General features: G+C 37.1%; 2 protein-coding genes across 3 annotated transcripts in view; one reads left to right on the top strand and one right to left on the bottom strand.

Moving 5' to 3' along the window:
- Positions 1 to 14,765, top strand: part of RPF2 (ribosome production factor 2 homolog) — a 35,220-nt gene that overhangs the window by 5,584 nt on the left and 14,871 nt on the right. The window contains exons 3-7 of one of the 2 annotated variants that reach the window (XM_039252197.1): positions 7 to 44; positions 6,936 to 6,975; positions 7,865 to 7,946; positions 8,931 to 9,007; positions 13,880 to 13,979. In XM_039252197.1, the coding sequence (XP_039108128.1) occupies positions 7 to 44; positions 6,936 to 6,975; positions 7,865 to 7,946; positions 8,931 to 9,007; positions 13,880 to 13,979 (337 nt within the window). The remainder of the gene's footprint in view (positions 1 to 6; positions 45 to 6,935; positions 6,976 to 7,864; positions 7,947 to 8,930; positions 9,008 to 13,879; positions 13,980 to 14,765) is intronic. The other variant, XM_039252198.1, reaches the window with a different exon arrangement.
- Positions 744 to 1,484, bottom strand: LOC120245235 (thioredoxin domain-containing protein 9-like). Its single transcript, XM_039252199.1, has one exon. The coding sequence runs from the start codon at positions 1,449 to 1,451 to the stop codon at positions 771 to 773; it is 681 nt and encodes a 226-aa protein (XP_039108130.1). The 5' UTR covers positions 1,452 to 1,484; the 3' UTR covers positions 744 to 770.

The raw sequence follows: 14,765 nt of genomic DNA, 5'->3' as shown, positions 1-14,765 counted from the left end.
TTACAGTATGCATTGAAAAAACCATATGGTGTTTTGTATAAAAAGTAAGTAATGATTTATTTTAATTTCTATTCTCTTATAAAAGTAACAATTACTTTATGGGAAATTTAGAAAAATACTTTGTTTAAAAAACATGACGGGGCACCAGGGTGGCTCATTTAGTTAAGCAGTTTACTCTTGATTTCAGTTCAGGCCATGATCTCACGGTTTGAGCTTGCTTGGGATTCTCACTCTTCATCTCTCTCTCTCTCCCTCTCTCTCTGCCTCTCCCTGCTCATGCGCACTCTATCTCTCTGTTTCAAAATAAATGAATAAACATTCTTAAAAAAAAAAAGAAAAAAAGAAAAGAAAATGACAGTTCCTTACGTACAGCTATTAATATTATTTATCTATTTGTTTTTTTTTCAATTTTTAAACATTTATTATTTGAGAGAGCACACACGCATGTGCGCACGTGTGTGAGTGGGGGAGGGAGAGAGAGAGAGAAAGAGCACCCCAAGTAGGCTCCTCACTGTCAGCATGGCCTGACTCAGGGCTCGAACTTATAAATTGTGAGATTATGACCTGAGCCAAAATCAAGAGTTGGATACCTAATTGAGCCACCCAGGAGCCCCTATTTTATTTTATTTTATTATTTTATTTTACTTTATTTTTTTTTTTTTTGACCATTAGATGACTAATGTATCTAAAACAATTGAATTTAGAAAACACATCTAATTTTGAAGTAAGCAGAAATAAAAAGACAATTTACAAAGAATTATAATTAATTTCTAATCATCATCAGAGTCTGAATCATATTTCTTCCCTCGGATAGTTTTCTTTTCCAGCTTTGTGAAGTTTGTTCCAAATTTCTTTTGGCTCTGAAATGGTGGCTCCATTAAATTTCCACTGTAATTGAGAATATCAGAACAACCCAGCCTCCATTCTAAAGTTTCTGTGGTGAAGTCATCTGTATTTCCTAGGTCAGTAAATCCAACAACATAATCTTGTGTTTTTCCATCTTTTACCAGTGCTAGTGTGGGAATGACTTTGATATGCAGTCTCTCACAAAGAAAAGGTGCTTTTTCCACATTCAGCTTCAGAAATTTGGTCTCCAGATGTTTCTTGGATAATATTATCAAATGTCGGTCTAATATTTTACAACTGAACGTGGAGTCTCTGTAGAAATGGCAAACTACTTTTTTACTCTCCTTAACTTCCTGAAAAAAGTCTCTCTCACTAGGGATTTCTCTGTATTCTCCATGTCCTTTTGAAAGCCATTCTTGTTTCTGCTGTTGAGCTTTCCTTAGTGCCTCAAGTCTCTTTTCTTTGAGGCGTTCCAATTCATCCTCATCCATCTGATCCAGTTTCTGAATTTCAGAATCCAAATGTTCTTCCACTAGTCTGGTGGTCTGAAGCAACTGATTCTCCAGCACTTTTGAAAACATGTCAACAGATGTGTTAGCTTCCATTCTTCTAAAATTGTACAGTTCAGTCTTGGTGCTCTGATTCTTTTTCAGTTCATCGAGAATGGTAGAAAGGGGGACTTTATTTTTTATCATTAGTATTTTTAAAATTTCTTTCTTTCTAGTTTGTGTTTTCATTTGTATTGGATATTATTACATAGTTGTAATCTTAGCATATGTATATTACTTTGAATGATAATAAAAGAAAGGTTGTAGAAATAGTAGGGTTCTCATATACCCTTCACCCAGCTTCTCTTAATGTTATGTGTTATGTACCCACAGTACAACTATCACAAGTAAGAAATGGCCGTTGGTACAGTAATGTTAACTGCACTGTAGACTTGACGTGGTTTGCACCGGTTTTTACAGTAATATCCTTTTCCTCTACCAGGATCCTATATTGCATTCAGTTGTCATGACTCCTTTCTCTCCCATTTGTGACAGTTCCTCAGTCTTTCCCTTTTTGAGGACTTGGAGACTTTTGTTGAGTACTTGTTAATTATTTTGTAAAATATCCCTCAGTTTGGATTTGTCGTGCTTTTCTCATGAATAGATTGAGCCATATGTGTTTTTGGCAAGAATACCACAAAAGTGATGTGCTTTTCTCAATGAATCATATCAGGGAGTACAGGATGTCTTATGTTGGTAGCATTACCCTCGGTTAAAGTGATATCTTCTTGGTTTCTCCACTATAAAGTTACTATTTTTCCCTTTGTAATTAATAAACGTTTGGAGGAAATATTTGGAGACTCTGCGAAGACTGTGCAAATAACCCTCTTTCTTCTCACACTTTTGGTTATTAATCTTAGCATCCATCAGTGGCTCTTGTCTACATAGGGGATTACCTTTGGTTTTCTGATGGTGGTTTTCTATCTCCCTCATTCCATCTACATTTATTAATTGGAAATTTGTAAGGAAAATCCTGCCCTTCTTCTCTGTTGAATTTCTCATTTATATTAGTGTGGATTTACAGATATTTATTATATTCTTTGGAGTTATAATCCAATGCTGTCATTATTTTGTTGCTCAAATTATTCTACCTTTGGCCATTAAGATCTGTTTCAAGTTGGCTCCTTTGTTCTTTCAACATGCTCCCTGTGTTTAAGTCCTCCTGCTTTTTTGGTACCACACTATGCTCCAAGCTCATCTTTTATTTTTCCTTGCAAAAGCCCTGGAATCAATCCTTTCTCTATGGAGCCCTGTTTGTCTGTATTGGGGGCTGGTAATTAGGAAACAAAGATCTGAGCACAAAGTATGCTCAGTTGCTATGGAAGTAGCATTGTCTCTACATCCTCTTAGCAGACAGAGCTTGAAAATAAGTATTGTGCATGTTAACCCATGCATACATGAACATCTAATTTAATTTTATATATTTAAAAACTCCGAGTTGATACTGATACTTCCTAAAAAAATCATGTGAGTTAATACTAATACTTCCAATTCTAGGCCATTGTCACAGACTTCATTCCAGCCTTCTTTTCTTACTTGTAACTTTGCCTTTTCCAACAGTAAGAAACCTGGCTTTCGTTATTGATAATGTGTTGACTTATTTGTAGAATTCTAGTACGTGCATACTTTCAGAATTTCTAACCTACAAAATTACTGACTAAAGTATAGAATGTGTGTATAGTTCTTTGTCTTTATCCTTAGAGTGTCCAGTTAAAATCCTGTTTTCAAATGTAACATAGGTTTTTCTCTACCTCTTTAATGTAATTGTTTTATTACTTAAAACTACAGTTAAGGTCATTTATTAGTTTGTATTCTATTTTGAGTTTTTCTCTACTTTCCTCTTGGTTGTTGTTTGTACATACGTAAAGTTTATTCTTTGTGGTGTACAGTTTTGTTTTTTTTTAAAATATTTTTATTTCTAGGAGAGAGAGAGAGAGAGCGCTAGCAGGGAAGGGTAAGAGAGAGAGGGAGACACAGACTCTGAAACAGGTTCCAGGCTCTGACCTGGCAGTCAGCACAGAGCCCGACGCGGGGGCCGAACCCACGAACCGCAAGATCATGACCTAAGTGAAAGTCGGACGCTTAACCGACTAAGCCACCCAGGAGCCCCAATGTGGTGTACAGTTTTATGGGTTTTAAAAAATGCATTGAGCTGTGTCTGCCACTAGAGTCATGATACAGAAACAGTTCTATCATCCTAAAAATTTCTTCGTGCTGTGCTCTTGTAGGCCACCGCTCCCCATCCCCCTGTAACCAGTGAACTGTTTCCTATCCTTATAGTTTTTCCTTTTTAAGAATGTTACATAAATGGAATCACACAACATGTAGCTTTGGAGTCTATCTTCTTTCTTTAGCAAAATAATAAAAAATTATCTGTGTTATTGCCATACATTACATTTTATATCAAGCCCTTTTCATTTATATTATAAACATTTTTCTTTCTTTAAAAAAAATTTTTTTTAATGTTTATTTTTGAGATAGGTGGAGAGAGACAGAGCACTAGCAGGGGAGGGGCAGAGACAGACAGAGACACAGAATCCAACGCAGGCTCCAGGCTCTGAGCTGTCAGCATAGAGCCCGACATGGGGCTCGAACTCATAAACTGTGAGATCATGACCTGAAGTTGGACACTTAACTCAATGAGCCACCCAGGTGGCCCCTAAACATTTTTCTATTGATAGGTGATCCTTTTCTTTTTTTTAAAGATTTATTTTTTAGAGAGAGAGCACAAATGGGGGAGGGACGGGGGGAGGGGACAGAGGATCTAAAACAGCCTTCATGCTATCAGTGCAGAGTCTGATGCAGGGCTTGAACTCAAAAACTGTAAGGTCATAACTTGAGCCAAAGCTAGACGCTTAATGGACTGAGCTACCCAGGTGCCCTAGGTTTTATTTTCATTGCTAGTATAATGCCTATTAAATGGTTATACTAAAATTTATTTATAACTTATCTTAATTTCAGGAAATCTAGGTTTTTCTTTTTTTGCCATTCTTATGAATTATGCTAAAATGGCCATTTTTACACAAATGAATTATCTTTTGAATTAGTTTCTATGTGAGATTTCTAGACATGAGATTACTGGGTATAGCTTCATGCCCAATAGAACATATTCTGCTGCTTTTTGAAGAGATTGTCCCTTTGGCAAAGTGCAGTATACAAGTTTCATGGGCTGTTACCTACTTTTGGTTTATGTTCTTAAGCTAAGAAGTCAAAGTCATACTTGAATTTTCCACGTTTCCAACAGGTCTTATTTGCCTATTTGTGAATTATAGTTAGCTGATTATTGTTAATGTTATTGTTAATCATAAATGCTGCAGTAATTTTTCTTGGTTTGCCTTGTTTCTTTAAAGTTAATACTCTCTTTTTATTGGTTATAAAAGTAATACATGCTGCTTTTAGATAATCAGGATAATAGAATAAATAATCACCAGTAGCACTGTATAGTCTGACACGTTTTCCCTGTATATGTATAAATGTGTTTTATTTGAGTATAGTTGACACACAATGTGACATTAGTTTCAGGTGTAAAACATAGTGATTTGACAACTTTCTCCATTATGCTGTGCTCACCACAAGTGTAGCTACCATCTGTTACTGTTATGTTATTGACTATATATATTCCTTATGCTGTGTCTTTTATTCCTAGGACTTATTTAAAAAATTTTTTTATGTTTTTTATCTTTGAGAGAGAGACAGAGTGGGAACAGGGGAGGGGCAGAGAGAGAGAGGGAGACATAGAATTTGAAGCAGGCTCCAGGCTCTGAGCTGTCAGTGCAGAGCCTGATGTGGGGCTTGAACTCCTGGACTGTGAGATCATAACCTGAGCTGAAGTGACTTATTGATTCCGTAACTGGAAGCCTGTATCTCCCACTCCCCTTCACTCATTTCCACATGTGTACAGATATTTTATATTTGTACATTTATTTTATTCTTTAAACAAAATTAAGATGTTGTATAAGATTTTGCTTCGTAAAAATTATGAACTATATATAACTTTATAAATATATTTTAGTTCATATATAATAAATATATATATAAATATATATTTTTTTAGTTCATATATAATAGTTCATAAATATATATATGAACTATTTATAATTTTATAAATAAATTTATTGAGACTTCACTTACATGAGAAATCAGAAATTATAAGTGAAAGTATATAGTTTCTTATATATTTTATCAGAATTTCTTTACGCATATTTAAGCAAGGAGAAATATATATTTGTATTTCTCTCCTTTTGCATGAAAGATAGCAGGTTCTACTGCCTCTCCAGCTCCAGTACTAGTGTTCCTGGTCCCGTACGCTGTTTTTTTCTTTTTCTCCTGGATTACTGTATAGCTTCTTGCTAATTATTTTCACTCTTGCCATAACTACATTCCTTTCTCACACAGTGGACAGAACAGTCCTTTACAAAGAAAATTTGAAGGGCGCCTGGGTGGCTCGCTCAGTTGAGCATCCAACTCTTGATTTCAGCTCAGGTCATGATCCCAGGGTCATGGGATTGAGCCCCACATCAGGCTCTGTGCTGAGCCTGGTAGAGATGCTCCTTCTGCCCCTCTCGCCTGCTTGTGCACTCTCTCTTTCTTTCTCTTTTTCTCTAAAATAAAAAAAAAATTTAAAGTGATTATGATTTTAAAAAAGTAATAAAAGGGAAATTTGAGTTCAGTCACAGATCACTCTTCTGCCTGAAACTCTTCAGTGCTTCCTGTTACTATATTTAATATCTACATTCCTTACCTTGACCAGCAAGACCCTACATAACCTGGGCCATGTCTGCATCTTCGACCTCATGCCCCACCATTTTCACTTTGCCTGCTAAGCTTTGGTGATACTTGCCTTCCTTCCATTTCTTGAATAGTCTACGCTTATTTCCATCTCCAAATCTTTATTGTGTTCCTTCTTACTAGAATATCCTTAGTCTCAAAACTTTCCTTTTCTTTTAAAAAATGTTTGTTTATTTATTTTGAGAGAGAGAGTGAGAGTGTGAGTAGGAGAGGGGCAGAGAGAGAGGGAGAGAGAGTGAGAGAGAGAGAATCCCAAGTAGGCTCCACCCAGAGTAGGGCTCAAACCCATGAACCATGAAATCATGACCCAAGCCAAAATCAAGACTTGGATGTTTAACCAACTGAGCCACCCAGGCACCCCAGCCTCAGAACTTTTCAGTGAGTTATTCCTTATCTATCACATCTCAGCTCAAATAGTCATTTTCCACTCTTCATAACTAACACAATATCCTATTTTATTTTTGTCACTAGTTATTTTTTTTGAAATTTTTATTTTTCCACTAGAATGTAGGCTCCATGAAAGCAAGGATCTTGTTTGTTTTCTAGTATCCTTAGCTCTTACAACAGTGACTGGCACATAATAGGCAGTAAATAATGTATTTGAGTGAATGAATATTGCTCTAGCTTCATTTATCTGAATGTAAAATTATCTGAATATAAAATTATCTTTATTTAAAATATTACTTAATTGTTATGGGTGAAATGCTTATTAAGATTATTAAAATTAAGGTAACCTTTTAAAAATATTCTTAGGAAAAACATTACAAGACCATTTGAGGATCAGACATCATTGGTGAGTACAAGAATCTCTTGATTTAAATTTGTTTTAATGTTTATTTTTTTGAGAGAGAGAGACACAGAGGGTGAGCGGGGGAGGGTTAGAGAGAGAGGGAGACACAGAATCTGAAGCAGGCTCCAGGCGCTGAGCTGTCAGCACAGAGCCTGACGCGGGGCTCGAACTCATGAACTGTGAGATCATGTCCTGAGCTGAAGTTGGCCAGTTAACCTACTGAGCCACCTAGGCACCCTAAGAATCTCTGATTCAAGACAGCACTATTCCTTTAGTAAATTTGTGGTGTTTTGAATTAGAAATCATCCTATATGAGGGAATTTTGGTGTAAAGTGGAAGGGAAATAAGACTTATTTATTTACCTAATTTTAAAAGTTTATTTATTTATTTTGGGGGGGAAGGGCAGAGTGAGTAGGAGAGAGAGCACGAGAGAGAATCCCAAGCAGGCTCCCCACTGTCAGCACAGAGTCCAATGCAGGGTTCGAACTCACAAACCGTGAGGTCATGACCTGAGCCAAAGTCAGATGCTTAACCAGCTGGGCCACCCAGATGCCCCTGTATTTATTTATTTTTGAAGTAAGACTTTTATACTTTTAAAACTATGACTAAAGTTTAAAGTTTATTTATTTTGAGAAGGAGCAAGAGAGCACATGCATGTGTGCACAAGCAGGGGAGGGGCAGAGAGAGAGTGAGAGTGAGAATCCCAAGCAGGCTTCTCACTGTCAGTGCTGAGCCCAGTGCAGGGCTCAGTTCTATGAACTGTGAGATCATGACCTGAGCCCAAATCAGGAGTTGGACGTGTTAACCAACTGAGCCACCCAGGTGAACCCAGAAGTACAGTTCTTAAAGTTCTTATATTTATGCATTAATTGGGATTCCTTTGGTTTTATAGGAATTCTTTTCAAAGAAGTCAGATTGCTCTTTATTTATGTTTGGTTCCCATAATAAGAAGCGGCCAAATAATCTAGTAATAGGTAAGTATCATTTACTTTCTGATGTTTTTATTTACAGAGTCTGTTTGTGACTCAGATTAATTGATGGTGTTGAAATTTCAGGAGTAACAAGTAAGCTCTAAACTAGTTTTTAAAAATTTTCCTTGTTGCGACACATGGCCAGATTTCATTGTTTCTCATTGCCCTGTGTCGCAACATGGATGGACCTTGAGGGTGTTATGCTGAGCGAAATAAGTCAGGCAGAGAAGGACAAATATCATATGTTTGCATGTATAGGAGGATTAGGAGGAACTTAACTGAGGATCATGGGGGAGAAGAATGGGGGAAATGGTGGGGGAAAGGGAGAGAGGCAAACCATGAGACTCTTGAATGCTGACAAAAACTGAGGACTGATGGATGTGGGGGGGAGGGGGGATGGGCATGGAGGAGGGCACTTTGGGGATGAGCACTGAGTGTTATGTAGAAACTAATTTGACAATAAACTATTTGTAAAAAAAAATAAAAAAAATAAAAATTTTTCCTTGTGACTTTGAATGAAATTTTTTATCTGCCAGACTGCAGGTAAAGAATAGGCATGTAAATACTATTACCGAAAGTTGCTGATATATTCCTAATATAAAATGTATGTATCTTAAATAAGTGTTAGAGAAAAAAACAGAAAGTAGCCTACCTGCCCACATAAATTAACCCTTCAATGGTAAGTATTGGTCTGGTATCATCATTGGCTTAGGCAAGCCCTTTTACTTCTTGTGGGCCTTTATTTACTCTTCTATAAAATAAGGAAGTTTGGCTAAATGATTTCCAAGATCCTTTCAGGGCCAAGATTGCAACAGTCTATTCTAAGTAGAGTTCAAAATCAAAGAGGGGACATGTTTGATGGGGTATAAGGAGGGGAAAAAAAAAAAAAGGGAGATGTTAGCATTTTGAACATGCAAATTAAGTGGGTACATAAGGTGGCTCTTTGGGAAAAATAAATGTTTAAAAGAAAATGTATTTTCCTTCTAGGTCGTATGTATGACTACCATGTGCTGGATATGATCGAATTAGGTGTCGAGAAGTTTGTCTCTCTAAACGATATCAAGGTAAGATACTCATAAAAATAAAAAACATTTTGTAATGTTGCTCTTGGGCAATAGTGACATCTTGTGGTGAAGAGTACTATTACAATTTTCTAGCTTAAATAAGAAAAAACTTTTTATTCTAGTGTCCTCTGAGATAAAAGTAAATTTCATTTTATCTTTATTTTTTGATTGTCACTACTTTATTTTGGTATAAAGACAGGAAGCTAGAAAATACATTGTATTAAAAATTTTTTGTTCCTTTACATGCTGTGGAAACTCCCTCATTTTATTTTTACTTTAAAAAGAGATATGTTATCAACATATAATATATATTTGGCTCTTCCGGCAGTTAGATTCAAGGTGGTTATTAACTCTTGTCTAGGATCATAGTTTAAATGCTGTCCTCTCCCTTGTCACAGCACCTATTTCATGGAACCTCAGAAATACCAGAGTTTTCTGGGGCATTTAGGTGGCTTAGTTGGTTAAGCATCTGACTTTGGCTTAGGTCATGGTCTCACAGCCCATGGGTTTGAGCCCTGAGTCGAGCTCTGTGCTGACTGCTCAGAACCCGGAGTGCTTTGGATTCTGTTTCCTTCTCTCTTTGCTCCTCCCCCACTAGCACTCTGTCTCTTTCTCAAAAATAATATTAAAAAAATTTTTTTGATAAAGAAATACCAGAGTTTCAAAGTGAGCCCTTTCTCTTTTTTTATCTTTTATTTTTTGATTTAAAAAATTTTTTTAATTAAAAAAAATTTTTTTAATAGTTTATTGTCAAGTTGGTTTCCATATAACACCCAGTGCTCATCCCCACAAGTGCCCTCCTCCATGCCCATCCCCCCCTTCCCTTCCCCCACCCCCNCCACAAGTGCCCTCCTCCATGCCCACCACCCCCCTTCCCTCCCCCCCACCCCCATCAGTCCTCAGTTTGTTCTCAGCATTCAAGAGTCTCTCATGGTTTGCCTCCCTCCCTCTTCCCCACTATTTCCCCCCTTCTTCACCCCCATGGTCCTCCATTAAGTTCCTCCTAATCCTCCTATACGTGCACACATATGGTATCTGTCCTCTTCTGCCTGACTTATTTCCAAAGTGAGCCCTGTTCCAAATCTATGACACTGTGGCTGGTCCTGTAGTATTTTGGCTGCCGACCACCAAAATGCTAGTTCAGTGTTTCCCTTCAGGACTTGCATCTTTGTGTCTCCTTTGTTTGCATGGGATTATTAAATAAAAAGTAGTACATAGTCTTAGAAAAGCAAGAAAACTGTCCTAATTTAGCTCCTAGGTCCAAATTGGCCTTTGTTCCCTCAGAACTCTGCTCTGGCTTAATCTGTTCCATCAAATAATTATTTTATTTAGACTTTATAGCTACCCTGTGTAAGGCTGAAATTACTTTCCCTATTGGATAGAGTTGGAGATTGAGGCTCAGAGGAATTCCATTCGTGTTCTAGAGTCATACATACAGTACTTTGAAAGAGGATATTGAGGTTTGTAATGGAAAGTTACATAATTGTTCTTAGTTTATGGGTCTTTGAGGGTCATGGTATAGTTGAAAGAATTGTAAAATGTATTGTGACTCCTTTTCCTAGTCTCCCCTAAAAAGAGGACATGCCTTCCAAGTTTTCTGTGGGTTTGAAAAAAGGCTCTTACCAGATGTTACTTAGCTACACCAGCTTCTTCAGGTATAGGGTCAAACAATGGCCTGAGATTGGATTTTGAGACAGAGCAATTGGATTGAAGACCTGTGTTGACCATTTAGATGACTTTTGTGACCTGATAAATTACTTCCTTAACCTTCCAATGCAATCAAGTATTAAATAGGTATAGCAATATCAAATGAGATTATATATGTGAAAATATTTATCAGTGAAGATAACATTTTGGAAGGTGTTTGGTAAAGTATATAAGCTGTGATGCCTTGTTATGGTGGAAACTGTCATTTTATTAGTTTGTCTTTAGGGCAGTGTGTGAATCCTTGGAGAAAAGTAGCATATCTGGCTTGGTGTCCAGGTAGTGGGTGTGAGCACTGGCTGATGCATGCAAGCCAGCCTCTCTGTGTTTTCCATTTCACTTCCCAAGCAAAAAAGTACTTGCATTGTTGTGTAGCTTCTGTACCAGGTCACAAGACCATTATTGTTTGTTCAGGTCTCATTCTTAACAAGAACCGTTTAAATTGAATACTAAATTTTCACTTATGGAGCCTATCCACAACTCTGACAGTCACCAACTGATGACGCTATGCTTACACTGGCAGTCCTTACCTAGACTGTTAGCCAGAGCTTCACTTTTACTTCATTATTCCATTATGGCTTATTTTTTAGTTCGTTTTGGACTTGCTTGTTTGTTATACTTTCTCTTCATATTTGTTTCTTTTCTATGTCCTTATTTTTAAGGACCTCTCCATGGTATTTCTTTTCTCACTTGTCTACTTTTATTTATTTATTTTTTAATATTTTTTTCTTTATTTTTGAGAGTCAGAGAGAGACAGCGCGAGCAGGGGAGGGTCAGAGGGAAAGGTAGACACAGAATCCGAAACACACTCCAGGCTCCTAGCTGTCAGCACAGAGCCTGACGTGGGGCTCAAACCCACGGACCATAAGATCGTGACCCGAGCTGAATTGAAGTCGGACGCTTAACTGACTGAGCCACCCAGGTACCCCACTTGTCTACTTTTATTGCCAAGCCAAGCCTCGTCCTCCTGTTTACTCTTAAGTGAGAGGTGATTTGATTCTACCAGTAAATTAACTGATTATTCTTGGAGCCTGTTTTCTAAGATGTGGCCAAACCTTTAGGGATGGTTATTTTACATAAAATAAGCCTTAATGGATGAAATGATTAAAATTTAAGGCCAGTGGTCTTTTTTTTTCTTTTTTAAACAAATATTTATTTATTTATATTTGTTTTCTTCTTTTTTTTATATATTTTTTTAATTTTTTTTTTTTTACAAATAGTTTATTGTCAAATTAGTTTCCACATAACACTCAGTGCTCATCCCCACAAGTGTCCTCCTCCATGCCCATCCCCCCCAGGCCAGTGGTCTTATTGTAGGTAAGATAAGATGCATTGCAGGAGCCTGGGGATATTTAATTTGGAAAGTTTGTATATGGTTTATAAAACATTTCTGGGATGCCTGCGTGGCTCAATGGGTTATGCATCAGCCTTCAGCTCAGGTCATGATCTCACGGTTCATGAGTTTGAGCCCCACACTGGGCTCTCTGCTGTCAGCACAGAGCCTGCTTCACATCCTCTGTCGCTCTGTCTGCCCCTTCCCCCACCCCCCCCTTTAAAAAATAAACCTAAAAAAAATTATTTCCTTTCTTTCCCTTTGTTTTAAAAAAACCGTAATTCAGAAATTTAGTTCAAGGACGTCACATAAATATGATGTTTTTAGTATATTATATCATAGTACTTATGTAATATTTTGAGTTTTTAGTGCCTTTTAGACAATTCAAATAAAGCTCACCTGTTGTAGTTTCTTCTAGTTCTGGTTTACACATTGTGAAAAATATTAGTGACCAACATGTTAAGTACTGTTTCACATAACTTGTTCAGTTATATTTTTATGAGGTGTGTACTGGGTCATGATATAACATGATATTTTTTATTGTTACGCATTGTGGTCAGGATGTTGTTTCGCTTCTGTGGGTTTTTTTTTTTTTTTTTTAATTTATTTTTGAGAGAGGGAGAGATGGCGTTAGTGGGGGCGGGGCAGAGAGAGAGGGAGACACAGAATCTGAAGCAGGCTCCAGGCTTTGTGCTGTCCGCATAGACCCCGACACATGGGGCTCGAACCCACAAACCGTGAGATCATGACCTGAACTAAAGTCTGGTGCTTAACCAACTGAGCCACCCAGTGCCCCGTTACCTTCTGTGTACTTAAATAGCCTCCATACTCCTAAGGGTAGCAGTATCAGGGTCAGGTAGGCACAGATGGAACATGGAAGAGTCATTGGATCTAGAAGGTCTATTCAGGCCCTAGATCACACAGATTGTGGGCGCACCTAAGTAGAGAGAGTTAAGGTTCAGAGTTTGGAAGCAGAGAATGTCAACAAGAGTGAACAGGAAGAGGTAACAGGTGACCTCTGGTCCTAGGACAGAGGAGGTTTGTTTTCTGTCCTGTTTTTTCTTTGTTTGTTTGTTTGTTTGCTTCTGGCTTTGTCCAGTTTTGATTGATATCAGAGTAGAGGTGCTAGAATCAGTGGGAAGCTCAGATTAACACTTGTTCACCGTCATAAATTAATCATTCAGTTAAAGAGTTCTTTCTGTTAGATTTTTTTCTTTTATTTTGGTGGCTTTTAAAGGTTCTTATTATTCACATCACATTCTTCTTTGTACAGAAAATCCAGAACTGGACAAAATAATTTTTACAGTAAAAACCTCAACCATGCTGAGTAAAGATTGCCCATGCTTTGTATAGCTTGTATAAAATTCTCTTGTTTCCCATGTGAATGTGTAGTCGGTAGTCTAGTCTAGCTTTCATTCAAATACTGTTTATGTGACACAGTAGGAAAGGCACAGTGGTAGTAAATGATTCAAAGAAGTTAAATTTGTTTAGACTCTGGGATGTTGGCTGTTAAAGGCCTGTGTATGTTTTGCAGCAGTTTTAGCTTTTTATTTTATTCTTTGTATTGAATAACTTTAAAAACGTAGCTTATATCATTCCTTGACCACTTATTGATTTGGCAATGTACAGGGAGTGGAATGGAAAATAATTTTTTAGTTTAAAAGTTGCAACTGTAGTTTTAAATCTTTAGAATTTAATCAGTATTCATAAGCGTAGTTTTAGGATAGTTTAAATTTTAAAACTAATCACTGTGTGTAAGTATTGGCTACTTTACAAATAACTTATAAACAGTTTAGAATTGAAAATTACAGCATTATATTTTTCCTGTTTTATAGAATAGTAAATGTCCTGAGGGAACAAAACCCATGTTAATATTTGCGGGTGATGATTTTGATGTAACAGAAGACTACAGAAGGCTAAAAAATCTTCTTATTGGTAAGTATTTTAATACTTTTCCACATGGGTGCTCAAGTAGGTAGTCAAACTGTCATTGGTGGCACTTTGGCACTTCACTGTGGCTATACATCTTCTTTATGGTCTCTTTCCTTTTTTCCCCCTTTTCATTATTTTCCGTATTCCCCACTAGCAGCAAGGGAGAGTTAAAGGGATATTATACTGCAAAGATCATTATTATTTTTTGATGCTATAGTAACTTCATTGTCAACCTGTTTATAAAGCATTTTACACTTGTTAAAATGCTTGTACCCATTTTCTGTTTGTTGGCATCATTAAATTTAGAAAATTGAAAAGTTAAATTTTCAAGATTATTGTACATCATCCACTTCCAACTCAAAAACCTCTATTTTTCTGGGGCGCCTGGGTGGCTTAGTCAGTTAAGCGTCTGACTTTCGCTTAGGTCATGATCTCGCGGTTGGCGGGTTCGAGCCCCGCGTCGGGCTCTGTGCTGACTGCCAGCTCGGAGCCTGGAGCCTGTTTCAGAGTCTGTGACTCCCTCTCTCTCTCTGACCCTCCCCTGCTGTCTCTCTCTCTCTCTCCTAGAAATAAATAAAACATTAAAAAAAAAAAAATTAAAACAAAACAAAACAAAACAAAAAAACCTCTATTTTTCTTAGTCTTATAGGCACGATTTTTTAGACTCTAACCCCTTATAACTTTTTTCCTCTCTCCCAATTTCCTTCCTCTTTTTTTCCGTTTAAAGTGGTTTATTAAAAATACATTGTGCACATTCCTATTGTCTTTTCTGATTTCATTCTTATTTAC

The sequence above is a fragment of the Hyaena hyaena genome, unplaced genomic scaffold (genome assembly GCF_003009895.1).
Source record: "Hyaena hyaena isolate Hyena2069 unplaced genomic scaffold, ASM300989v1 scaffold_412, whole genome shotgun sequence".
In the NCBI taxonomy this organism is placed as follows: Eukaryota; Metazoa; Chordata; class Mammalia; order Carnivora; family Hyaenidae; genus Hyaena; species Hyaena hyaena.
This window is presented reverse-complemented; position numbering and strand designations above follow the sequence as displayed.

Coding starts and splice junctions, on each gene's coding strand:
- LOC120245235 (XM_039252199.1), bottom strand. CDS start 1,451: ATGGAAGCTAACACATCTGTTGACATGTTTTCAAAAGTGCTGGAGAAT.